The following is a 27,044-nucleotide window of genomic DNA, read 5'->3' as shown; positions in this document are numbered from 1 at the left end:
ATGCGACTTGGAACAGAAGCTAGTGTGTTGGTCTGATATCGTGACAAAGACCATCAGGTGTGTTTGTATGATTCTCAATTTATAGGCAGCTTTTGATCCGGTCTATGAGTGGCGTCATCTGACCTTGCAATGGTGTGGGAGGAACTTCCTGTGTCTGGTGGTCATGTAGGTTGTGTAGGCAGACAAAGGCGCCATTGACACAGATCAACTTAATTAAGTGCATAGCACTGGAAAAGAGTAGAGAAGCTACTTCGAGTCTTTAGCACATGCTGTTTCTCTTGTGTTAATTTGCTCCGCTCTCTTTTTTTCTTGTATGGGAGCATATGAATGTGTTTGTAATTAGAAGTAATTAATTGCCCTTGGTTGTTGTTTCCTTTCTCACAAATTTTCACTTCTTGATTTGGGTTGGTCATCAATCCCTTTATCTATAACTCTCAACTACAATAGCTGCTTTGTTTTATTGCAGGCGCGTACTTATGGGGGGATTGGGGTGCGAATGAACTGACCCATTTCAGTCAGAGGTCCGCTTGTTCTCTGTGTATAGTATAAATTGTAATTGTTAGACACTCTATGGTTTGTTACTAGAGCTCTAGCTAGCTGTCTCGTTGTATGAACAGGATACGTAACAATTGCATATATTACTCCTACACCCAATCACCTAGATTTTGTTTTATTCATCATTGTGTAGACGCTTGAATCTTCGAAGTTATCTTGCAATGGAATGTCCTGGCAATTTCCGAGGTTTTTGTTCTCTAATGTCTAGGGGGGAGAGAGCGAGCATTCCTCCAGTGCCTATTCTGGATCCATCTCTGCAGTGAATCTGCATGCAATATTTGCACCAGATGTATACACAAAACTGTAGCTGCTGAAGTCCTGGCCTGGGTCCTACGTTTGAGATGCAGCTGTAGGGTGGATTTCATTACCTAATTCCGCTAATCCAGATTAAATGGATTATAGCTAATTCAGCTCACCCAGCTCATCCAGCAAATCCAGCCGATATGCGGATTAGACGGATTAGCTAATCCGTCTAATCTAGATTAGCTGCATTAGCTATTCTATCTAATCTGGATTAGCTGGATTAGGTAAAGAAATGCACCCCTAAACGCCAAAACTCTTTGGCGCATAATGTGCAGTGAATATCATTCTAGTACATGTATGCTGTTCATGTCTGTACAAATGTCTTCTAATAGACCTGGTAACTAATAAATAGATTCACTAGATTAGAGCATGTTGAACTGATAAATGACTGAGAGGTTCACTAGAGCACTAAAAGAACCGACCCATAGAATGCATGCCCAAGGTACGCTCCTGCATTGTCACTCAAATAGTTCACATTTTATTATTTGTGTCTGCTTGTCATTCTGTCTTCCTGCTTACCAGCTTGCTTGTGAGCAGCATAGCCAAGCTTGCAAACTATTTGGATTTCAGAGCTTGCTAAGCAACTGTGTGCAAGAATATACCATATAACCGGTCATTTCTGCGATCATGATATTTCTGTGAATTCTGCAAAGAAATTATGGAGTACACAAATAAGATTTGCAGATATTTTGTCCTATCTTCGGAGTACCAGGAAGTCTCTGTTGCGGCACATGTACATGTGTGACACTGTGTGTACCAGTAACTGTCTTCCTGGTTGGAACGCAGAAATTTAATTTGCAGCAATTAAATTTTTTTTAATTTTGAAATTGCAAAACGTTAAGACTGCCAAAATAACCAGTATACAGTGTGATTTAACTATAATTTAATAAACAGTTGCATTTATTAATTAAGTCTCTTATTAAATTAAGCATCTGGTGTTTGTGACGTAAACATTATTAATTAGACATCAACTGCCTGTTACAATTGAAAAAGAGAGGGACACGAATGGTTTCTGCCGTAGGCATTCAAATCAAATCAGGCTAGTATACTATTGGTGTGATTCTTAGTGGTACGAATTATAGTATTGTTATAATTATTTCATTTCTGTCTGTCTTGCAGCTTGTTCACACTTCAGTTTCTGACATACCCGTATGCTTGTACATTGTGCATACACGCTCTAACAATGCAATACATTGTTTTAGTTTTACAACAAATTGTTGACAAGTTATATCTTATGTCTCTTCTGTAAATATATTATACACTCTAATGTTTTTTATTGATTTGTTATTGATATTGACCTTGATAGTTGCTCTGATCCTGGTTTCTGTATAATTCAATTTTTTTGCAACTGCTGCTGGCAGCTGTAGTAGCCAATGTAAATGTGTACTAATTAATTTAAATTATTATTAGGTGTGCTCAGTTGAATAAGACTATTGCTGATGGCAACAAGGGGCTGGATGTTTACACAGTTCTTACAAATCTTAACATGCCAGAAGGCATTGCTCTAGATCTTTGCAGTGAGGCTCTCTATTGGACTGATGCAAATGATCGTATGGTGTGGATAGCTCGTATTTCATGGAACAAGCATAAACATCTAGAGGCACTCTATCAAAAACCGATCATCACAGATCTGGACAAACCAAGAGGAATCGCTGTAGACTCGTGTGCAGAGTAAGGGCAGTAATTCTCATTCAAATGAGTTAATATTTTGACATAATTTTTTTTATGGTTAAGTTGTGTTTACTTGCTGGTTAAAGTGTCTTAACTGAGAAGAGCTGTTTTCACATAAATTTTAGCGACTTTTTGATACTGTCATGATCTCTTTTTAAACTCTGCAGTAACAGTGATTGCTGGGTGCTTATGGGCGTAAAATGTCTAAAAATGTGATTATATTTTGCTAATTGCCTAATATTATATTCTTTTTTATTTTATTTTATTTATATTATTTAATTTATTCTATTTTATTTGTATTTGTAATACTATTACATTTTGCATTGCAAAATTGTTAATTTTATGTTTCATGTAACGTTATTATAGATTAATTTATAAATAAATTGAATACTTAATTATGTACTGATACTTGTGTGTTGTGTTTGATGCTTTCGTCAGATTTGTTTTCTTTACTGACTGGAGTGACACCGATCCTTATATTGCACGTTCGTCACTTGATGGCAGAACTGTTGAGCGTCTGCTTTCAAGTCCCACTGTTGTAATGCCCAATGCTATCACTTTAGATCGTCAGTCTCGTTTGGTGTACTTTGGCGACACTGGTAGCCAGAAAATCTACTCAGTGGGATACGATGGTACTGGCTTGAAGCTTGTAGCCAATGTTAGCAAAAGTTCTGTAAAAATTTTGATGTCAAAACTAATATTGAGTTTGTGTACTAGGTGCTCAAGGTCTTTGATTTGGCATTGAGCTGCTCAAGGGAGCATCTCGTGTATACTGACTGGACAGTTACCCATCCAAGGAGGGTTTCTCTTAAGACTGGTAGTATCGATGACATTCCTGTGTCGGGTAACACGAAGTTCCTTTTTGGTGTCTGCTCCTTTTGTGGAAACTGCTCATGTAAGACAGCAGTTACTAAACTAACTTTGTTTACACGATAATTAAGGATAATTTCTTATTTGTTTACACTTATTGTCAAAACACTCTTTGTGTTTGTACAAAGGATGTGACTGCCCAGTGCCTCACTAGAATTCTCACTGTTTCGTACATTTGAAGAAAAGATTTTCCGGGTCAAACTTTTTGGCCAATTTCTTCAAGCAAGAAATTGTCGAATTTCTTGCAATTTCTTGAGATATCTTGTTTCATTACTTTTGCTCTAACTTTACTGCTTTAGGTAGACCGTAATTTGCTTATTAAATATATTCCCAAATGGTAATATCTACCATTTTCACAGTATCAGTGTACCTATATTACAAAATATCAGACCTTTTTATAAATTTAAAGTGGCAGCCCCAGGTAGCCAATTTTTTGTATTAGAGAGCTTGTTTGCATAAGAACGGCCATTTTGAAACTAGTAAAAATACTTTCAAAATGTCTAGCATAAGTATACTGCTACTGTGATAAAGGTAAATATTACAATTTGGGAGTATAATTAAGAAAATTTATTAGACCCAAACTAGTCGAGTTAGAGGGAATTTGATGAAGTGTGTGTGTGTGTGTGTGTGTGTGTGTGTGTGTGTGTGTGTGTGTGTGTGTGTGTGTGTGTGTGTGTGTCTGTGTGTGTCTGTGTGTGTCTGTGTGTGTGTGTGTGTGTGTGTGTGTGTGTGTGTGTGTGTGTGTGTGTGTCTGTGTGTGTCTGTGTGTGTCTGTGTGTGTCTGTGTGTGTCTGTGTGTGTCTGTGTGTGTGTGTGTGTGTGTGTGTGTGTGTGTGTGTGTGTGTGTGTGTGTGTGTGTCTGTGTGTCTGTGTGCGCGCGCGCGCGCGTGTTTTTCATTGATTTGATTCTAGTATGTTTACAGTTGTTTTGTCGTTGCCTTCGCCTGATTTGTTGTTGTCTATTGTCAAGGTCATAAAAACCCCTGCAAGTATGTAAACGGCCTCTGCAGTCACTTCTGCTTTCCTTCATCGAATTCCACCCACTCTAGGACCTGCGCATGCCCCGTCGGTTACGACCTACACTTCGAAACTACATGCAATGGTTAGTCAACATCTCTCTATCCCTTGCAATCAATGAGTGTAGTTATGTTTTGTATCTCAGATGGTACCGATCACCTCGTCACATCTTACCCTCGTTCATTCTTGGTAAATTCCTGGCCTAGTTCATCGGATACAAGTAGTAGTGACAACGAATCCGGAAAACCCTTGTCTATCAACGCTCCTAATGTTGTAGTATCCATGGACTCGACTGTTTATAAAGCATACAGATATATTGTCTATGCTTCATCCACAACTCGTGCTGTGGAAAGAATCACGTTTGACGGTCGCTTTCATCTGACGCTCGCGTCAGGTTTGCCGCATCCTCACGGAGTGGCCGTCGATCAGCGCACCTCGAACGTCTACTATTCCGACTCTCGGCTCGGGATTATTGATTTGGTCGATTTTGACGGGCGATATCGTGTACGGTGTGTGTCCGGATTGCAACGCGCCGGTGGTTTAGTCTTCGATCACCAGACAGGGTAATTGTAATTTATAATTTGTTTGAATAATTGTTAATTTTAAATGAGTTAATTATTTGTGTCAATAATTTGTATGCTCTAATTTTTATTAATATTAGTATGCTTTAGATATTGGGTCGACTAATTTAATTAATACCGCGAATAGTAACCCATGGTTACTATTTTTCAAACTGATCCGAAACACGGGTTACTATTTAAGTAAGCGGGATTACTAATCGAACACGGGTTACTATTTTTTTAATGTCTGCGTTCAAGATGAAGTAAAAGCAATGCAAGTATTAGCTAAAAGAACAAACTGTCAGTGTTGACGCATGCAAAACTGTCGAGTACGTTACGGTAACCCCTATTCAGTTAACGGTAGTTTACTCAGTAGGGGGTCGTCCATATTTCTCGGCGTTTTCACGAGTGTAGAAAACGTACCCTTTCCTCCCCTTACCCTTTCCTCCCCTTACCCTTTCCTCCCCTTCCCCTTTCCCCGAAAAGCGTACGCAAGAATTTAATATTACTACATATTTCTGTAATGTACAGTACATTGTACGCTTGGGAATGGGTAGCGTACGTTAGTCAAGCAATTACCTCGTGTTTAGTTTTCTCGGTCTGTACTTAGTTTGTAGTGATTTTACTTATATAACCCTTATCTTGGCGGATGGTACAGTCCTATAACTTGACATTGAAATTTTTCTTTCGTCGTCATCTAGCTCCCGAAAAAGTTTTTTCAAATGGAATCCTTCTTAGCACTCTCAACCTTCTAGAACTCCTGCCTGCCGTAACTACTATTTAGGTACACAAAAGCGTTGACAAAATGCTGATATTCATTGACAGGGTGCGTATGGACAGTGTCCGCACAGTTGGACAACTGTACCAGCCTCTCTACGTTCTCCATCATGACACGAGGCGAAAAGAAAAACCGGATATTGCATACTAACCATGATGCAGGGAAAATCCTACATGTAGTGGTTGTTGGTTTAACCACGCGAATCTGTGTGCCGTTGAGCTACCTCGGTGAAAACGTCCACGCTTGCGCTAGAACGGCATTTTTCTAACTTCTTCCACCCAGCGTACGTTTTGTACGCTCGTGAAAATGTCGAGAAATATGGAAGACTCCTAATTCGGTATCCTCATCATAAAACCATAGTGTCCACATTGTCATGATCATTGTCTTCATCTTCTTCTGACTGCACGTGTCTCATCTGCCAGACTTGTCTAGACTTGACCCATGAGTCTTGATTGTCCGGTGAATGACGAGAGACTGGGTCGAGTCTAAGACTTGTTTCCTCAATGTTTTGTGTAACCTATTGATCTCTGACATCCAAGGCATGGGTTACTAATCGAGCACGGGTTGCTATGTTTCAAACTGATCAGATTCACAGGTTACTATTCGAGCATGCAGGGTTACTAGTCGTACAAGGGATACCATTCAAGGAAATACGGTAATTATTAATCAATAATTAATTAATTAATTTGTGTCTTCACTGATATTAATTAGTTCTGTCAATGATTGTTTAATATTTCTTTTTATTTAGGTATTTGTACTATACGGACTATGGAGCGCGACCGAGTATTGGACGTGTGGGTGGTAATTGTGCAAACGCTAGTGTTGTTATTCGATCCGGTCTTGGCTCGCCTGTGCATCTGACATTGGACGAGACGAGGAGAGTTCTCTATTGGACCGATCCGAGACAACGGCGCATATCTAGTTACAACATCCAAACTGAGCAGACTTCGGCGTTTCTTCCGGGAATATCAATGGGGTTTCCGTTTGGTATATTTTTCAAGAACGACGTTCTTGTCTGGACAGACTGGACGACCAAATGTGCACATTACTCTTCCGTACCGTCGCTCAATAAAACAGAGAAACTCATTTGTAGACCTAACAGCACAAATACACCCGCCGACGTGACTTCCATGCATCCTCCCGTGCGACCGTCATCAGATTTCGGTAATAAATACATTTTGATAGTGAATTAGAGTGTATAATGGCAGTTTTAGGACGTTGTGCTTGTAAGCCGCCAAAGTTCTGTCTGACTTCACCAACTGGGTTTGTTTGCCGGTGCCCATCCGGCTACCAAGCTGACGGAGACAAATGTAAACGTAAGTTTACAGCTACATGTGTCGAATTAGAGCTAGCGTTAGACTGGTACTTGAATAACAGTATTGATATTGCTAGACTCGTGCTGCTACACTAAGCATGCGCAGTTCCAAATCATTATTCTTTTTGCGTGTTTTACGTTTAGTTTAGCTGTTTCTCTTGCAGTTCCTGGTCCGTTTGTTGTTTTTGCAACGTCTACTTCATTGAAATCCATGTCGGTCAAAGGCAGCTCCGATTGGATCGCTTCTATTCCTCTTTCTCCTCAGAAAAGAGCAATGGCGGTCGAGTACGACTATCGAGACGAAACAGTGTTTTGGAGCGACGTCAATCTGCCTGCCAGCATACAGAGCGTTCGTTTCGACGGTTCGGAGAGTCGCACTTTGGTGAAGCACGATGCGACGCGCGACGTGTGTCAGTTGTGCGCGCCCGCCGGTCTCGCATATGACTGGATATGCAGGCGTTTGTACTGGACCGACGAGTGCACCGGAGAGATCTGCTACGTCTCGCTGAATAGCGCAGACGACGCAATCACGCAGCTCGTCGACGGCCTGGACAAGCCGAGAGGGATTACTGTCGACCCAAAAAACGGGTGAGCTCAAGTCCAATCTATTTGTACTTGTAAATGTAAAATCTTGTATTTAGTGTGATATACTTTACGGACTGGGGCTCGAATCCTCGTCTGGCTAAAGTCGACCTCTCAACTTGCACGATAGAACAACCGAATGCCGTCACGCTTTACAACTCACTCATGCAGTGGCCGAATGCGGTTGCTCTTCGTACGAGTCAATTTGCCGAAGCTCTGTTATACGGGAACGTCGGCAAACCTAGTTACATCGGCACTTACATACCTGCGACCGATACCGCACACCGGTTGTTCACAATCAGGCATTTGTTCGGTTTGGATTTCTGTAATCAAACGCTGTATTGGACCGATTGGGCTACTAATCAAGTGTTTGCCTCTAACGTTGATCTACCGAATGCGACAGCGCTGACGGCAATGCGTGGTAATGGCATCAAAGCAATTTGCTTGGCGAATCAAGCGGCAGCGGGTATACGTTAGGCCCATGCACACTCCAAATACGAACAATAATTCAATTTTTGTCTATATAGGTATGCGTAATATTGATGTGTCTGTTAAGCCAAATGCGGAGATAGACGAAGGTCGAAGGCTCGACATTGAATGCAGAACCTCTTTGGATCTTGCGCCCAAATTGCTGGTTCTGATTAAGGACGGCGACCGGATAAAGGAAGCGGTGGACGCGCCGATTCTAAGGCATGTTATCAAGAAAGCGAACACGTCGCATTCCGGTCAGTACGTTTGTCGTGCGTCGTCGCACTGCTGCAGTAACGAGAAGGCCGTAACAGTGACCGTCAACGGTATCTTTTCATTAAGATGTTACCGTTGCAAATATTAATGACCGTCCATGTCGTTGTGTTTTTGTTTGATTAGCTGTTGTGCCTCCTACACTTCCAAGCTGTGAGATTTGTTTGGCCTGGCTTTTTCTTGGTTTAATTAATTAATTTGTCTATCTCTAGGTAAATGTAAGAAGAGTGTGGATATCAAGGCTCGTTCTGTTTGCCCTAAGAAGTATCAGTACGGTAAGACAATGTGCATGTACTTAGTCTGCATGTCCAAAAGAAACAAATAAGATATTGTAGGGACTATTATAAGCATAAGGCAATACAATTATTTATTTGATGGTAGAGTTTGTGTAAAGGCGCACACTACTAATTGAGCTAGGAACTCGATTGCCATATAGACATGCAGACATATATATATATATATATATATATATATATATATATATATATATATATATATATATATATATATATATATATATATATGGATACTGATCATTTATATATAGACAAAGGACTTAGCATGCTTGCAGGTCATAAATTTACGTAAATTTCTAAGTGACTTTAATAGCAGATGGTAGATTGGTTTAGATTATGTTTAAGTATAATTGTTAATTATTTATTTTTAATAATTCATTTTGTTATTAGTTGGATTGTTAATTTATTTATTAATATTAAAATATATTAAGTTTTGTTATGTGGACAGACGAGGTCATCACAGACAGACAAACGGTGGCACAGGCAAGGTCGTAAGATTAAAAGACAGGTGGGCGGGCGGACGGACGGACGGACGGACGGACGGACGGGTAGACGGACCGACTGACGGGCGGATGGACGCTCTGACGGGCGCACGGACTGATCAACGGGCGGTGGACGGACGGATGGGCAGGCAAACGGACGTGCGGACGGACGGACTGACGAGCGGCGAGCGGCCTGACAGGCGGACGGACGGGCAGCGGGCGGGCGGACTGACAGGCGGACGGGCGGGCGGCGGGCGGGCGGACTGACAAGCGGCGGGCGGGCGGGCATCGGGCGGACTGACGGGCGGGTGGACTGACTGACGGGCGGGCGAACTGACGAGCGGCGGGCCGACGGACGGACTGACGAGCTGCGGGCGGACTGACAGGCGGACGGGCGGCGGGCGGGCAGACTGACAAGCGGCGGGCGGGCGGGCGGGCGGGCGGGCGGGCGGGCAGCGGGTGGACTGACTGACCGGCGGGCGGGCGAGTAGACGGCGGTCGGGTGGACGGACTGACAAGCGGCGGGCGGCGGACAGGCGAGCGGACGACGGACGGACGGTCAGATAGACAGACAGACATGCAGTCAACGAATAATTAACGGCAATTTCCACTTACACCAACAAATAACTCTAAGCTAAACAAAACTATTATTGTCTAGCGTTTAAAGGTGTACTCGAGTCTGAAGAAGTTCTAGCAGTAGAGAACAAAGTCTGGCGAGTGTGTTACGTGCTGAACATCAGAGCAATCTACAAAGACACGAAAGGCCGTTACCTACGGAACAAGCTCAAGAGTGATGAATCAGTAAGAATCTGTAAACCAGCAACGCAATGCTGCCCTCTTGTAAAGGCAGACGAAGGCGAAAGCGTGGTGATAGTGAGTCACGCGAAAGGAAACAAACTCGAACTGAGAGAGAACGCCATAGTTGTAGGATTAGACAAGGACAAGGCGATTAAGCGAGTTCTGAGCAAATGTGATTGATTGAACGAGGATCACTTATCTAGCCGACTTGTGTTGTACACTGTTATGCAGCATAAACTCTCTTTGATCCAGTCTGATATATGAACACAGTCTGGCTGCGATAATTTACCGTCTTTGAGGCAGGGGCCATGTATCCGGGCCTGCATGGGCCCCACTCAAAGCCCAACTTGCTGACCGACTATCTTCTGTCCCATGCAGTTATAAACCTAAAAGAAAGTATTATTCAATAAAGGCGGGGATCCAGCGTTCAATTTCGTTTAGTGCCAATGTTAGTACTAGTAATTGAAGCTGTGTTTACACCCTCGCTTCCACATGCAGCTATAGGAGCCTTCTAGACACCACGTACAGTAGTGCTTATTGTATTGCGAAGAATTACGAATCTAGACGCTATTTCCTTTCTATATGTGTTACCTGTAAAATGTATCTAAAACCGTACCTAGATAGCGAATGCCGTTTCGCATGACCACAAAGTCCGTAAGTATAGCCTGTAGTCGTCGCGAAGTAGAGTTATCGTATATGGGACATAAATTCGCTTACGGGTACGTAATGTTAGGATTCCCGTACAACTGTCGGGTCAGGTGAGTTCTGCTATTTATTTCCGACAAGTCCTAACAATCGCAAACATGAATTACACCGTTCTGGCAATAAAACTCTCTCAAGAAAGTTTCGCGTGTAGGATTGGCTGTTCGTGTCGCTGGTTGCCACGAACGACATAAAGGAATTAGTGCTTCGTGAAACAACGCAGCGACTCCAAACTTGTTCTGTCGTCTTCTCTTATTTTTTAGAGTCTGCAAAAAATAGTTGCAAAGCGATGTGCAGAGGAGAACATGTGGGATCTCATTTGCACGAAGTTTCGTGCAAACGGGATCCTTTTTGTAGTAAATCGAGGAAACAACGCAGCGACTCCAAACTTGTTCTATGGTCTTCTTTTATTTTTTAGAGTCTGCAAAAAAATAGTTGCAAAGCGATCTGTGACATGTTTCGGTGCATTTGGCACAGTGAAAGGCATTATGCAAATGGCGACCTCCGCGTCGCCGTAAAGAGCGCGGCCGTACAACTGCTAGAGTAAGCGCAGAGACGTTGCATTGTTATCGATGAAGAGGTTGAAGCGGTCGGTATCAGCACGCGGCTCGGATCCCGTCTGCAAGATATTTTTCGGATCCCGTTTGCACGAAGGATCCAGAATAAAAGATGCACAGGGCCTGTTCATCTTTTTTCTGGTAATTTCTGCAAAACAGGAATCTTTCTGGTAACTAGGAATACGTGCCAAATCCGGTCAGACTGCGCTAAAAGCAGCTCTATTCAACCTATAAACGAACACGAAGTTGCTTCCACCTGTCCAGCAATCACAACACAGTCACTGCACGTGACCACGTGACACTAGCTTTCTGCATAGTAGGAATATCGTTAGAACTTTTCTTCTAGTGCACCGACCGTTTCTATCCGCTGCTTCCCACTTTTACACAATAAGTCAAACGTTTCTGCACTCGTTCAGTGTTTGTCCAGGCTACCGTTGACGAGAATCAGCAGCGCAAAGTACACGTGGTCAAGCACGACAGACGCCATTTTCTGCATACTAGTAATGTCTCGCCAAATCGCTACAATGCAACTTGACAAATCAAGATTTACATCGAATGCTTACAGCAATGCATAGAATCATATCACAAAGTTACTGATTATTCTGACGTCATCTTCTCCAAATTTCAAAATTCGACCAAACGATCGATTTGTGACGTTTTGATGACATTCAGTCACTTCTGCTGATAAAAATGAACGTCTAGACATTAGCTTCTTGTGCAACGTTTGGTTTCATCATATTTGCGAACGACTGTCATTTTGTGTAGGCCGCGCAGAGCTGTAGTACGTGGTGAGTGCACGTGACCACGTGACACTAGCTTTCTGCATAGTAGGAATATAGCTGGAACTTTTCTTCTAGTACACCGACCGTTTCTATCCGCTGCTTCCCACTTTTCCACAATAATTCAAACATTTCTGCACTCGTTCAGTGTTTTCTAGGCTTCCATTGACGAGAATCAGCAGCGCAAAGTACACGTGGTCGAGCACGACAGACGCCATTTTCTGCATACTAGTAATGTCTCGCCAAATCGCTACAATTCAACTTGACGAAATAAAACTTACATGGAATGCTTATGGCAATATATACAATCATATCACAAGGTATCTCATCATTCTGACGTCATCTTCTGCAAATACCAAAATTCGACCAAACGATCAATTTCTGACGTTTTGATGACATGCAGTCACTTCTGCTGATAAAAATTAACGTCTAGACATTAGCTTCTTGTGCAACGTTTGGTTTCCTCGTATTTGCGAACGACTGTCGTCTTGTAACAGGCCGCGCAAAACTGTAGTACGTGGTGAGTGCACGTGACCACGTGACACTAGCTTTCTGCATAGTAGGAATATCGTTAGAACTTTTCTTCTAGTACACAGACCGTTTCTATCCGCTGCTTCCTACTTTTAAACAATTATTCAAACGTTTCTGCACTCGTTCAGTGTTTGTCCAGGCTACCGTTGACGAGAATCAGCAGCACAAAGTACACGTGGTCAAGCACGACAGACGCCATTTTCTGCATACTAGTAATGTCTCGCCAAATCGCTACAATTCAACTTGACGAAATAAAACTTACATGAAATGCTTTTCACAATGCATAGAATCATATCACAAGGTATTTGATTATTCTGACGTCATCTTCTCCAAATTTCAAAATTCGACCAAACGATCGATTTCTGACGTTTTGATTACATGCAGCCACTTCTGCTGATAAAAATTGACAAATCAAAATTTACATCAAATGCTTTTCACAGTGCATACAACCGTATCACAAAGTTTCTGAATAATGTGACGTCATTTTCTCAGAATTTCAAAATTCGACCAAATTATTGTGTGTGTGTGTGTGTGTGTGTGTGTGTGTGTGTGTGTGTGTGTGTGTGTGTGTGTGTGTGTGTGTGTGTGTGTGTGTGTGTGTGTGTGTGTGTGTGTGTGTGTGTGTGTGTGTGTGTGTGTGTGTGTGTGTGTGTGTGTGTGTGTGTGTGTGTGTGTGTGTGTGTGTGTGTGTGTGTGTGTGTGTGTGTGTGTGTGTGTGTGTGTGTGTGTGTGTGTGTGTGTGTGTGTGTGTGTGTGTGTGTGTGTGTGTGTGTGTGTGTGTGTGTGTGTGTGTGTGTGTGTGTGTGTGTGTGTGTGTGTGTGTGTGTGTGTGTGTGTGTGTGTGTGTGTGTGTGTGTGTGTGTGTGTGTGTGTGTGTGTGTGTGGTAGAAGAATGGTTGTTGGTGTTAGAAGCCAGGGCAGGTCTTTTCCAGCAATTAAAAATTATCCAATATTATTTAGTTTATAGATAGATTAGTCAGCTATATTAGAAATATAAATTGTAGTTTGTAGTTTGTTTGCTACTCTCAGAGAACATTGCTTGCTAGACTAATTGTTGGGTGGAACTCTCATCAATGCAAACAAACACAAACACTCAAGGTTACAACCTCTAAAATGACTCGTATAGCGTGTCTCTACGACGTTTCTGGCAACTATTGATAATATCTCAAGGACGCAGTTAGAGTGAACACTTTTGGTAGTTGGGGAAATCCCCTCTTGAAGAGCTGTTTGTTTGTTTTTAGTCACCGCAGAAGTGCAGAGAATTCCAGGTGTGCTCATTTGTGCGTACATCGCTAAGTAACTCTCTTGTGCAGGGAAGAGCATTTGATGAGACGCACTTCCAGTCATGCTACATTTCCATCACCGCTCTCGCGATTTACGCTGCCAACATCACAGCAAACACTGCTCAAAGTAGAGAAGTCCGGCACAGGTTAATTTGAAGCTCTAGTATCACACACACACACACACACACACACACACACACACACACACACACACACACACACACACACACACACACACACACACACACACACACACACACACACACACACACACACACACACACACACACGCACACACACACACACACACACACACACTCACACACACACACACACGATCACACCAAGAAATCATATGTTGTTTAGCAATTTGCTTTTACAATAGATGTTAGTCAGTTTCCCGTCGTTTCCAAAGCAGATGTGAAAAAGAGAGAGTTGAAAGGTAGACACATTTCTTATAATGAAAGGAGTATATACATGTTGTACCATTCCTGTCTTACTTTGTTACATTGAAGGAGCTAGTGGAAAGAGTTGTCAAGACTTACCATTTCAATTGACTGTAGAATTCGTAAAATTTTTATCACTGCTGGACAAGAAAGACGAGGACGAGGCCGAGAAAGTGATAGCGGAGATGGCTGCTAATGTTAGCATGTGCCAAATTGAAAACAACTCTGACGGAAATTGCCTTTTCGAAGCTATTAGTCAGTTGCTGTATGGAACAGTTTGTCGGCATTCGCAAATTCGTACTAGAATTGTTGACTATATAGCCAATCAGAGATCTAGTTTTGAAGACGCCGTTGTTGCAATGAAATCAGTCACTATCAACGAAGAAGACATATCTATTGATAGTGATGGAATCCACAATTCTGCGGACATATTTGAAAACTACATTGAAGACATGAGAGGGGATCGATTTTGGGGAGACACAATATGCATTGAAGCTGCATGCATCGTCTATAAGATCCGCATTACTCTACTGGTTTCGCCTGCGGCCTACAAAGTAGATTTTAATAGTGACGATGAGAAAACGACCAAGCACTTACATTTAGCCCATATCAACAACAGGCATTTTCGAGCACTTCTTCCATTTCAATCTGAAAACATTTCGACGCCATCAACGTCTTTTCCACTACCACCTCTGGATACGTCTCTTCTTCTAAAAATTGTTGACTGCAACCTTGCAATGGAAGAGCAATATCGTTGTTTTGGGCGCTTAGGTATACACTGATCTATATCCAATTACGACAATAGATATTGAGCAATATATAACTTCTATTTCTATTTCAGTAACTCCGGCAAATGCAAACTACTCTAATGTTCCCAAAGGAGTTTTGTCTTTGACTGAACTTTCTTGGTTATACAGTAACCCAAATCAACTTCCGGCTGCAATTGCATCCATAAAGGATGATCCCGGTAAGCTAGAGTGCTTGGATCGACGTTGAACATACTTCGTTTGTAAAAGAGTAGATATCATTTTGGACATGTATACGTATGTATGTATGCATGTATGAATGTACTTAGGTAGGAATGTACGACATGTAAGTATAGGTAGGTAAGTATATGTGTGCATGAATGTACCTAGTTATGAATGATATTACGTAGGATATGTAAGTAGGTTTAAGTAAGTATGCATGTGTGAATTAAATGGTGTGTGTGTGTGTGTGTGTGTGTGTGTGTGTGTGTGTGTGTGTGTGTGTGTGTGTGTGTGTGTGTGCAAATTATAGACAGACTGTCAGTAATGACCATGTCCTTTTTGGTGTTTAGTTTTAGTTTTAGTGTACACCCACAGTGGTAGGTACACGTGTATGCATATATATATACCTCATGCATAACCTCAGAAGCTTCATCAATGAACAGCATACCTTTCTCTCAGACATACTCAAATTTGATGGAACAGTTGTCCGTGAGACTGTGGCAGTATAATGCCAAGTTATTATACAGTAGACTGAACCTGGACTTTGATGACTTGTGGGAGTTTCCTGTCATTGTAATGTAGTTATGTGTAGGGACTGGGTGGGTAGAGTAGTTTGGGGTAGTCTAGGGCAGTTTGGGGTAGTTTGCATAGAAGAATAATATAATATATATATATATTACTGCTAGTCCCCTATGGGACCTATAATATAAAAAAAAAAAAAAAAAAAAAAAAAAAAAAAATATATATATATATATATATATGTATATATATAGGTATATATGCATTTATCTACAAGTAATTGTATGTATAATGTGTGCAGACGATGTTTGCGACTTGGTATGTTTGCACAGACGACTGGAGCGAAACAAAGCACTCAGAACGGTTGGTAATAAGTTGTGTGTGTTTGATCTTTATTTATTTATCTGTTTATTACAATTAGGGTTAGAAGAGAAATTGACAAGTAAATTTATTAAGCAGAGTCAAATTTATGTGCACAATGATAGTAATAATAATAACAACAATAATAATAATTATTATTATAAAACACAGTGCTTCTTGAAACTAGACCGATCTGGTTGAGCACAACAAATAATAATAGATAATTAAAATATATAAATCAAATATTATAATAATAATAATAATAATAAGTATATAAATAATGAAATGTACAATAAATGTAAACGAGTCTATTACCGTGTCAGTTTAGTACAATATGAATCGATTTGGTTTTTTAGAAAAGAAAACGAGTCAAGTTTTCAAACGCAACAGGGGCTAAAAAAAGAAAAATTGAGGTATTGCATTGCCTTCAGCTTCAAATATGAGAACAAATACTTACCTGTATCTATCATCGAGTAATCATAGATAAATGTGTGATTCATTATACGAAATTTGAATATACCAGACAAAACAAAAACATATAACACCAATTAAAACTAAACGACAAATATATAGATATGCTTGTTGCAATTTTGTCAAATTATTTCGTTTTAGCCGGAAACTATAGATATCAGTGACGATGATGACAAACAAACAACCACAAGGTCAGTAATTCAAAACTGTTCTAGTGAAAAGTAAACTGATAGCTCTTAACTTTATACTGTCATTTGCATTGTAGGAAAGTGTCATTAACCACACCTGAGTCAACAGTTCAAACCAGGGCAGCTGTGCTGGCAACACCTAATTTCAGTCGTAAGCAAAGTTAAGCATGCAGAGTTCTTATCGCTATATTGCCAATTTGGCGTTTATAAAAGCATGTTGTTTATATGACCTGTGCTTGTAGCGATACATTGCTCAGAAAAAGAGATAGAAAACTTTTTTGGGGAACTTGACGGCGGTGGCTACATCACAGCGCTTTTGGCAGCATGTCCCGTCAAAAGTCCGGCAAATTTTGGAAGAAAAGTTTCTATGAAACAATCCTTGGCTGCATCGCAGCACGTAGTCATGGCCGGGCGATTCAGTTCAGCAGTGATAAAGAGAATAAACAAACTTTTCAATCGCTGGTACTTCAAGAACGAGGCAGCAAAGAACACGGACCGTGATGATGTTTTGGAGCTTTTCGGAGTACCAAGTGATTGGAGGTCTTCAGCCAAAGCACATCATGCAGCTTGTCATATCCTTTGCAGATGGTATCTAGGAACATGGATTACGACTGAATTAAATACCAAAGTAGAAAGATTTTTAAATGAGTAGTAGTCTTAGTTTTTGGGAATTTAGTAATGTTACAGTTTATATGTATGTATATCTAGATATATATTGTAGATCTGCATCAATCTTAATTATTCTCATTCTTTTCGAAGTAACGTCTGATAGCTAACATTTGAAGCTGTTGGAGTTTAGTTGATTGACGATTTGGCAAGACATTAATTGCTAATAAAGAAAAAATGGCTGCCGAAAAGTGCGACATCGCGAAATTTAGCAACAAACGGCTCAAAATTGATGAATTGAGCCACAATGTAAAATTATTGCGTTTGTTCTTATAAACTGACACAAAGTAGATGAGTGCACGGAAATTCGTGGAATAGCGAGTGGGCGACTTTACAAAATAACTATTTATTTCCAGATGACTTTTGAAAAGTGTTTCTAAGACATATCAGAGTACATTCTCGTTACACTGCAAAACGAAATCGATTTTGTTTAGCTAAGACGGATTCCAAGCAAACTTGATTTCTTGAGTTCTGCGCGGCCTACACAAAATGACAGTCGTTCGCAAATATGATGAAACCAAACGTTGCACAAGAAGCTAATGTCTAGACGTTCATTTTTATCAGCAGAAGTGACTGAATGTCATCAAAACGTCACAAATCGATCGTTTGGTCGAATTTTGAAATTTGGAGAAGATGACGTCAGAATAATCAGTAACTTTGTGATATGATTCTATGCATTGCTGTAAGCATTCGATGTAAATCTTGATTTGTCAAGTTGCATTGTAGCGATTTGGCGAGACATTACTAGTATGCAGAAAATGGCGTCTGTCGTGCTTGACCACGTGTACTTTGCGCTGCTGATTCTCGTCAACGGTAGCCTGGACAAACACTGAACGAGTGCAGAAACGTTTGACTTATTGTGTAAAAGTGGGAAGCAGCGGATAGAAACGGTCGGTGCACTAGAAGAAAAGTTCTAACGATATTCCTACTATGCAGAAAGCTAGTGTCACGTGGTCACGTGCAGTGACTGTGTTGTGATTGCTGGACAGGTGGAAGCAACTTCGTGTTCGTTTATAGGTTGAATAGAGCTGCTTTTAGCGCAGTCTGACCGGATTTGGCACGTATTCCTAGTTACCAGAAAGATTCCTGTTTTGCAGAAATTACCAGAAAAAAGATGAACAGGGCCACACGAAGGAGGCACGGTACATTTCTGCAGCGTGACAGATATAGCCAGCCAACCACATAGTCCCCAGACTGGAAGTCGGTTCAGCCCTATACGTCTAGAGTACGCTACTCGCCAAGTCTCGTGACTTTTACAAAGTCCCTTTTCTTATAGGCTCATAGCTGAAATAGTAATTGAAGCTGTGTTTACACCGTCGCTTCTACAGCTATGAGCCTTCAAAGTCCTGAACACCACGTACGCTAGGAGGAGTAATTGTCGCAAAAATGTGTTTAAAATCCTACAGAGCGGTTGTCATTTCGCGTGACCGCAAATTCCGTAAATAGTCTGTAGTCGTAAGTAAAGTCATTGTATACGGGACATAAAATCTCTCATGGTTACGTAATGTTAGATTCCCCTATAACTATCGTAAAACCAAGAAAGCAATCAATTTTGTGGTCAGTAGTTGCCGACAGGTGAATACTGTTGTTTATTTCCGACAGGTCCTAACAATCGCAAACGTAAATTACACAGTTCTGGTAATAGAACTCTCTCATGAAATTTTCTCGTGTAAGATTGGGTGTTCGTCTATTGTCTCTGGTTGCCACGTACGACATAAAGGAATTAATGCGTCGTGATTGGGCAGCACTAAGGAGGCGATGCACTTTCCTGTAGCGCGACATACATACAAATGTAGTTTCCAGACCGGAAGTCAGTTCAGCTCTATACGTTTAGAGTACGCTACTCGCCAAGTCTCGTGACTTTTACAAAGTCCCTTTTCTTATAGGGCTCATAGCTGAATGAGCGCATGATTGTTCCGACCAGCCGAGTAGTCCCCAACACAAAGTTTACATGCGGCACGTGAGCGTGTGTTCACATGCGCCTAGGCATTACCTAAACAAACAAAAAACATGCATGTACTTGCAACAGCCGATAACTCAATGGCTAGTTGAGAAGATATCTAAAGCCATGAGATTGCTCTACAAACCAATACAGTATTGCGCTTCTTGGCTACATGCACACCAAGCGTAAATAATAAAGTATCACACCCTGCAACCTATATATAGAATGTAGATTGAGTGACGATTGCCTACTAACGGCAAATGAGAAAAATTAATTGTTAGACGACGTCTATACATGTCGTTGATGCTGGAACGTCATATGGCATTACACTCAATGACTTTGTGCATCTATACAAAGCACATGCATGCATGCTGACCACGTATTTAAAGTAAACTCACAGTACTTTCACCAGCACGGTGCTACATGTTACGTGTTCATTACAACTATTATATATACAGTCGTCTAACCTGCTCAAAATTTCTTGCATTCCTAATATGAGAGCAGCTCGGTCTTTCACGCCCACTATCTTCTTATCTTTTCCGGTATAGACGTTGTCCACGCACGCATCACATGCACCGCTCATTTGCGTCACATTGTTCACACGAAGTAGAGCGATACTTTCTTCATTTTCATCTGTTGTACATCATGTCTGGAAAGATGACTCCTGAAGATGCGGCTCGAATTCAAAAGGCCAACGCCGACGGAGACGTCGGTAAAGGTAGTTTTCCGGCAAGAGCTCAAAGAGCAGCAGCCAAAAATGTGAACACCGGCGAGGTGCCAAGTGACGGCGGCAAGAAATGAGACTCAGTCAGGTGACAACTGGTGACTAACATGTATCTGCGCTGCGCAGTTGCTTGGATATAAACGGATTCTTCTAGTGTTGCACTTTCTTGTCAGTCTATATGTACGCTACATTTCTGTTTGCTGATACTTACTAGTAATTGAAGCTGTGTTTACACCGTCGCTTCTACAGTTATGAGCCTTCAAAGTCCTGAACACCGGGCACGTACGGTAGGAGGAGTATTTGTCGCGAAGAATTACGAATATACACGCTATTTTCTTTCTAGACATGCTACTTGTAACATGTATTTAAAATCCTACATAGCGACTGTCGTTTCGCGTGACCGCAAAGTCCGTAGTAGTCGCAAGTAGAGTTATCGTATACGGGATATGAAATCTCTACTGGTTACGTAAGGTTTACTAATGTTAGATTTCCCGTATACATATCGTAAAACCAAGAAAGCGATTGATTTTGGGTCAGCAGTTGCAGACAGGCGAGTTCTGTTGTTTATTTCCGACATGTCCTAGCAATGGCAAACATGAATTACACCGTTCTGGTGAGAAAACTCTCTCAAGGAAGTTTCGCGCGTACGATTGGCCGTTCGTCTATTGTCTCTGGTTGCCACGTACAACATGAAGGAACTAAGGCTTCGTGATTGGGCCGCACTAAGGAGGCGTGCCACATTCCTGTAGCGTGACTCACACATCCAAATGTAGTTGCCAGACCGGAAGTGAGTTCAGCCCTGTACGTTTAGAGTACGCTACTCGCCAAGTCTCGTGACTTTTACAAAGTTCCTTTTCTTATAGGGCTCATAGCTGAATGAGTGCATGATTGTTCCGACCAGCCGAGCAGTCCCCAACACAAAATTTACATGCGGCACGTGAGCGTGTGTTCACATGCGCCTAGGCATTACCTAAACAAACAAAACACATGCATGTACTTGCAACAGCCGATAACTCAATGGCTAGTTGAGAAGATATCTAAAGCCATGAGATTGCTCTACAAACCAATACAGTATTGCGCTTCTTGGCTACATTCACACCAAGCGTAAATAATAAAGTATCACACCCTGCAACCTATATATAGAATGTAGATTGAGTGTCGATTGCCTACTAACGGCAAATGAGAAAAATTAATTGTTAGACGACGTTTATACATGTCGTTGATGCTGGAATGTCATATAGCATTGCATTCAATGACTTTGTGCATCTATACAAAGCACATGCATGCATGCTGACCACGTATTTAAAAGTAAACTCACAGTACTTTCACCAGCACGGTGCTACATGTTACGTGTTCATTACAACTATTATATATACAGTCGTCTAACCTGCTCAAAATTTATTGCATTTCTAAGATGAGAGCAGCTCGACCTTTCACGCCCACTATCTTCTTATCTTTTCCGGTATAGACGTTGCCCACGCACGCATCACATGCACCGCTCATATGCGTCACATTGTTCACACGAAGTAGAGCGATACTTTCTTCATTTCCATCTGTTGTACATCATGTCTGGAAAGATGACTCCTGATGATGCGGCTCGAATTCAAAAGGCCAATGCCCTTGGAGGCGGGGACGTCGGTAAAGGTAGTTTTCCGGCAAGAGCTCAAAAAGCAGCAGCCAAAAACGTGAATACCGGCGAGGTGCCAAGTAGCGGCGGCCCGAAATGAGACTCAGTCAGGTGACAACTGGTGACTAACCTGTATCTGCGCTGCGCAGTTGCTTTGATATAAACGAATGCTTCTAGTGTTGCACGTTCTTGTCAGTCTCTATGTACGCTAAATTTCTGTTTTTCGATACTTAGAGTCACATTTATTGTTGCACAAGTCGTCTTTGTAGAAAACGCACGCATGCATGCATGGTTAAGTCGAATTGTTTACATACCAGGTCCGGGGAAGGATGCAAATGCTAATATATCGTGACTACGTATACTCGTGGAGGCACATGCGCAGTCGCAATCCAAAGTGCTGTCTAGAGTCAAAAAGTATCGTTTGTCAAACACATGCATGTGCAGTGAGCTCCGAAAGCAGTAATATTCACAGATTAGAGTCATAAACAATTATCGGACACTCCCAATATCGGACAATGGCGTAGGGAAAATAGAGGAAGCTTTTCTGTATTCAGGACATAAATGTAGAGAGTAGTCACACAGTAACACGACGTGCTAGATTCAGCTTCATCACTTGGCGTATTGCTGTTCACAGTGACAAAAAAAAGATTTTCCGCTGCTTTCCCGGTGTTTCAGACACTCCCATCAAATATCGGACAGCCACCGGTTTTTGGTTTCGACGGTACCACAGTTCACTGTCTGCACCTTGAAATAATAGGTACATGTCTCTTCTACTCGCAGTAGTTGTGATGTTACCAGTACTATATTATACGTTCAGCTTACGCTCACTAGACTCTGCTACTGAAAATTACTAATCAACAACTGTTCTAGTCACATATACGAGCCTAATTGTATTATCTAATTAACCAGACACGCCTGTGTCTGTTATATTTCCCTCCTTTAAGTTTTTAGCACCATTGTCTTAAACATAGTCATCCAGTTTCTTTGATCTTCTAACTTCTCGCCCGCTGGAGGTTCTGTAGGTTTCCAGGGTTGTTTGTTCTCCCTTGTCGTCGATTGTGCTAGGTCTCGGTTTGTCAGTTTGGCTGCTTGTGTTCATTCTCGTTAAATAATCGTCCAAAGCTGGCTCCTGATTTTGATTGGGTGGTGCTCCTAGTATCGGATGAATATGTCGGCGATTTCTTCTGAGGCTGCGCCCGTTTTGAGTGACAATGTATGATCTGGTACAGTGTGCTTCTGAGTTACCACAGCGGGTTCCCACTGCTTGTCGCGTTGTATGCGAACTACCTCTCCCGCTTACAGCTCACACATCGGCTGCGCTTGTCTATCGTAGTAATACTTTTGTCGATGTTGTCGTGCGCTTAGATTCTCGGAGATGTTGGTAATAATGTCTGGTTGCAACAGTGCCGACGCAGTAGGTAGTCTTGTTTTCAGGTTGCGACCCATAAGAAGTTGGTCTGGAGACGCTTTTAACTCAGGTATTGGTGTACTCCGGTAATTGAACAGTGCTAAATATGGGTCCGACCCTTCGTAGTGACATTTGCGCATCAGCTGCTTTATGGTCTGCACTTTTCTTTCCGCTAAACCATTGGACTGGGATACTCCGGGCTGGAGGTGCTTATCTTGAAACCCCACTCTTTGGAAAACAAATGTACCTGACGGCTGGCAAATGGCATATTGTCACAAATGAGTCTGTCCAGTATACCGTGTCGAGCAAATATAGATTTTAGCGCCGTGATGACTGATTTTGCTGTTTTATCAGGTAGGAGTGGTACCTCCACGTACTTGGAGTAGTAGTCCACTACCATAAGATAATCTCGCCGTTTGAATGTAATAATGTCCGCGGCTATCATTTGCCACGGTCCCTCTGGCAGGTCTTGTTGCTTGAGTGGTTCCTTGGTATTCGACCGCCTAAAGCGCAGACAGGTGGTGCACTTGCTGACGTAATCCTCAATCTCCTTGTTCATGTTCGGCCAGTACATTACTGCTCGTGCCCGTTCTTTAGATTTCTCTGCCCCTTGATGACCTTTGTGAATTCTCCGGAGCATTTCTGATCGAAAGATGGTTGGGATTATAAGTTTTGTGCCTTTGAATAACATCTGGTCAGCCTCGTGCAACTCTTCTCTGATGGTCCAAAACTGCCTGACTATAGATGGGACTGCCTTGATATTATCTGGCCATCCTGAAAAGATAAAGTTTCTGAGAGCTTGCAATTCTTCATCTTGAGCTGTTGCTCTTTGTAGTTCGTCTCTTCGAGCCTCACTCATTGGAAGTGAGCTAGTGATTGCGTGAACCATGACTTCTATGTCTGAATTCATTCTGTCATCCGCGTCTGCAGTTGTCGAGAGTTGTGCTCGAGACAGTGCATCTGCTACTGGTATTGCTTTTCCCGATGTATAGCGCACGTCCAACTTATATCGCTGCAGCTGGAGCATCATGCGCTGAAGGCGAGGAGGAACAGACCCAAGAGGTTTCTTCATAATTGACTCCAGGGGCTTGTGGTCCGATTCTACCTGAGTCAACTTCTCGTTAATGTAGGGATGAAATTTTCTACAAGCAAATGTAATAGCAAGCATTTCCTTTTCTTTCTGTGCATAATCACGTTCAGCTGATGTTAGAGTTTTTGACACATAGGCCATAGGCTTGTCATTCTGGATTAAGCATGATCCCAGACCGTACTGTAATGCGTCTGCCTGAATCTTGATCGGCTGAGTTACATTATAGTACGCTAGTAACAACTGATTGGTAAGAAATGTCTTTACCTTGTCCAGTGCTTTGTCATGCTGCTCTGACCATTGCCAAATGACGTCTTACTTGAGCAGCTCTCTTAGAAGTGCAGTGATATCCGACTCTCCGGGAATGTATGGCGCCAGATGCTTGATCATTTGCCGGATCCGGTTGTTGCCCATTTTCTCCAATGAGGTGCCCAATATATTTTACTTGCTTGATCTTGTACTGCAGCTTGTCCCGACTGAACTTTACGTCCTTGGCTCTTGCCCTCTCCATGACTGCTAGAAGAGCTGTGTCGTGTTTTTGCTCGTCTTTTCCTGCACTAATCAAATCATCTGCGATGACGTGGACATTGTCTATATCCCCAAATGTATCGTCATTTCGTTGCTGCAGTATCTCGCTGGTCAAAGACAGGCCAAACGGCTTGTGTAGAAAACGTTTCCGCCCCATGGGGTGCTAAAGGTACACAGGTAGCTTGATGGTTCTGACTACTTAACATGCCAGAACACGTCTCTCATATCCACCACAGTAAATGTCTTCTTGCCTGCCAGCTGTGCTTGCACATCTCCAGCTGTGGGGATTGCGTGATGCTCACGTTTGATTACCTTATTAAGTGGTCTTGGATCTAGACACAGCCTTAATGAACCATTCTTCTTTTCTGTGACAACTAGATTGTGTACCCATTCTGTCGGTCCCTCTACGTCTGCTATTACGCCTTGACTTAGCAATTGACGTAGGGCTTGTTCCAGTCTCTGTCTCTTTGCGTAGGGATACTTCCTGGCTGAATGTATCACGGGTACTGCGTCTTCCTTCAGTTAAATGTGGTAAGATCTTTCGTAGGATCCTAACCCCTTGAAAACATCGTGGTACCTGTTGATCACACCATCCTTGCTGCTTGTGCTAGGGGCTTCTTTCTGTCCGTGTGCTGGCTTGAGGCTGCCTATCTTCTTCACTAAGTTCATCTCCTGACACGCCTGACTGCCAAGAACAGCGATATCTTCGTCTGTTACGTAGAAAGAAAGACAGTTCGTAGCCTGAATTCGTCGTGACTTGACGGTACACTCTATTGTAGTGATTCCTCTATGACTAATCTTGCCACCTCCTATACCCACTAACACTCTCTATGTCGGTGTCAGCGGTTTCTTAATTGCCCTTGCCGCCTGTCGTTCGCAGGATTCTCCGGTAACTTCGATAAGGCAGAACATTTGCCCTGGCTCCGGTATCTAACTTGAATTTCATTGTAGTCGGCCCTAGTGACAGCTTCTCCGTCCAGTCGTCGTTGACCGCGACTGTCCTAATGGATAAAACAGCCAGAAGCAAACTGTCATCCGAATTGTCAGTGTCAATTTGGGTGTCCGCAGCTTCGCTCAAGCTGTTGACCGCTTTTGACCGCTTGTAGCCGGATTTGGCCCCTACTGGCAAACCTTTGACAAGTGATTGCGCTTATGACAATTAGCACAAGTCTTACCATATGCTGGACATTGTCGAAGCGCGTGATAGCCGCCACAGTACTTGCATGGTGCGGTCTTTTTCGCCCTCCATGCCTTTTCTGTTGCTTTGGCAGGTATTGGCCGGCTAGTACGTTGCGAACTTCTTGACATCGAGTTGATCCCTACTCGCATGGCGTCTTTATAGTCATCATTTTGGCTTGATAAGTGCTTGTCTCTGCGGCCCTGCAGATGTCCAATGCAGACTGCAACGTCAGATTTGCTTCTCTTAAAAGTCGTTCCTTGACTCGACCGTCTCCGACTCCAAATACAATCTTGTCGCGAATAACCTCATCCTTCTGGTCACCGAAACCGCATGTGGCCGCCTTTGTGCGAAGCTCGGTGAGCCACTGATCTACCGTCTCGTCTTCGTGCCGATCTCGGCTCCAGAACTGGTGTCGCTCGAATACCTCGTTCTTGCGCGGATTGCAGTAATCGTCGAATTTGTTCAAGACATCTTTGACCGCCGGTCCTTCGTCGCCTGCTGTGAAGACGAACGCATCATAGATTTCCTGCGCTTCGGTTCCTGCCACGTTAAGTAGGATTGCGACTTGTGTTGCTTTAGCCTTCTTCGAGAGTTCAGCCGCTTGGAAGTATATCTCAAATTGCTTCCTCCATTTTCTCCACTCGTTTGCGAGATTGGCTGCTCCGAAGGAAATAGCTTGAGGCGCGCGTAGTTTCTCCATCCGAGTCCTGACACCATGTGATGTTACCAGTACTATATTATACCTTCAGCTTACACTCACTAGACTCTGCTACTGAAGACTACTCATCAACAACTGTTCTAGTCACATATGCAAGCCAAATTGTATTTTCATGCACAGATAGGCATCACTTTGTAGAAGACTTTCAACAAACAGTCTAACTTTTTAGCTAGCAAGTTGTTTGGTGACTTCATAATTTCCAAAGATAGACACACCACTAGTACTGCCCGTGCATATCGCAGAAGCTAAATCACCAGCTGAAATTAGCCGATCACGGGAAACTTCTCGTCATTATGGGGGCCCTAATAGGTTCAAAGTGGATATCATATCATTTCATTGTAAATTGCTATAGATAAAGCAAATTGCCATGACACACGCTGATTTCAATACAA

The 27,044-nt window shown here is 42.3% G+C and overlaps 2 protein-coding genes across 2 annotated transcripts in view; both read left to right on the top strand.

The window, feature by feature from the left end:
- LOC134194158 (low-density lipoprotein receptor-related protein 4-like) overlaps positions 1–10,219 on the top strand; it is a 10,629-nt gene extending 410 nt beyond the window's left edge. The window contains exons 2-15 of the mRNA XM_062663068.1: positions 1–57; positions 2,269–2,529; positions 2,968–3,187; positions 3,247–3,424; positions 4,370–4,501; positions 4,562–4,979; positions 6,503–6,918; positions 6,969–7,070; positions 7,234–7,657; positions 7,711–8,117; positions 8,179–8,445; positions 8,519–8,545; positions 8,605–8,667; positions 9,829–10,219. The exon at positions 1–57 is cut by the window's left edge and continues 130 nt beyond it. Of these exons, the coding sequence (XP_062519052.1) occupies positions 1–57; positions 2,269–2,529; positions 2,968–3,187; positions 3,247–3,424; positions 4,370–4,501; positions 4,562–4,979; positions 6,503–6,918; positions 6,969–7,070; positions 7,234–7,657; positions 7,711–8,117; positions 8,179–8,445; positions 8,519–8,545; positions 8,605–8,667; positions 9,829–10,148 (3,292 nt within the window). The 3' untranslated portion in view covers positions 10,149–10,219. The remainder of the gene's footprint in view (positions 58–2,268; positions 2,530–2,967; positions 3,188–3,246; positions 3,425–4,369; positions 4,502–4,561; positions 4,980–6,502; positions 6,919–6,968; positions 7,071–7,233; positions 7,658–7,710; positions 8,118–8,178; positions 8,446–8,518; positions 8,546–8,604; positions 8,668–9,828) is intronic.
- Positions 10,220–10,694: 475 nt separating this feature from the next.
- LOC134194367 (uncharacterized) lies at positions 10,695–17,620 on the top strand. The gene is made up of 10 exons (XM_062663295.1): positions 10,695–10,726; positions 13,851–13,966; positions 14,206–14,262; positions 14,336–15,037; positions 15,108–15,233; positions 16,055–16,116; positions 16,470–16,526; positions 16,726–16,775; positions 16,850–16,923; positions 17,015–17,620. Exons 1-10 carry the CDS (start codon positions 10,695–10,697, stop codon positions 17,422–17,424), a joined length of 1,686 nt encoding a protein of 561 aa, XP_062519279.1. The 3' UTR covers positions 17,425–17,620.
- Positions 17,621–27,044: the final 9,424 nt, after the last annotated feature.

This window comes from Corticium candelabrum, chromosome 18 (assembly GCF_963422355.1).
Source record: "Corticium candelabrum chromosome 18, ooCorCand1.1, whole genome shotgun sequence".
NCBI classification, from domain to species: domain Eukaryota; kingdom Metazoa; phylum Porifera; class Homoscleromorpha; order Homosclerophorida; family Plakinidae; genus Corticium; species Corticium candelabrum.
This window is presented reverse-complemented; position numbering and strand designations above follow the sequence as displayed.

Excerpts from the sequence above, each read along its gene's own strand:
- LOC134194367 (XM_062663295.1), top strand. The coding sequence starts at position 10,695 with ATGTTAGGATTCCCGTACAACTGTCGGGTCAG. Across the intron at positions 15,038-15,107 it reads TCGTTGTTTTGGGCGCTTAG|TAACTCCGGCAAATGCAAAC; the intron begins GTATACACTGAT and ends TTTCTATTTCAG. Across the intron at positions 15,234-16,054 it reads ATCCATAAAGGATGATCCCG|ACGATGTTTGCGACTTGGTA; the intron begins GTAAGCTAGAGT and ends TAATGTGTGCAG.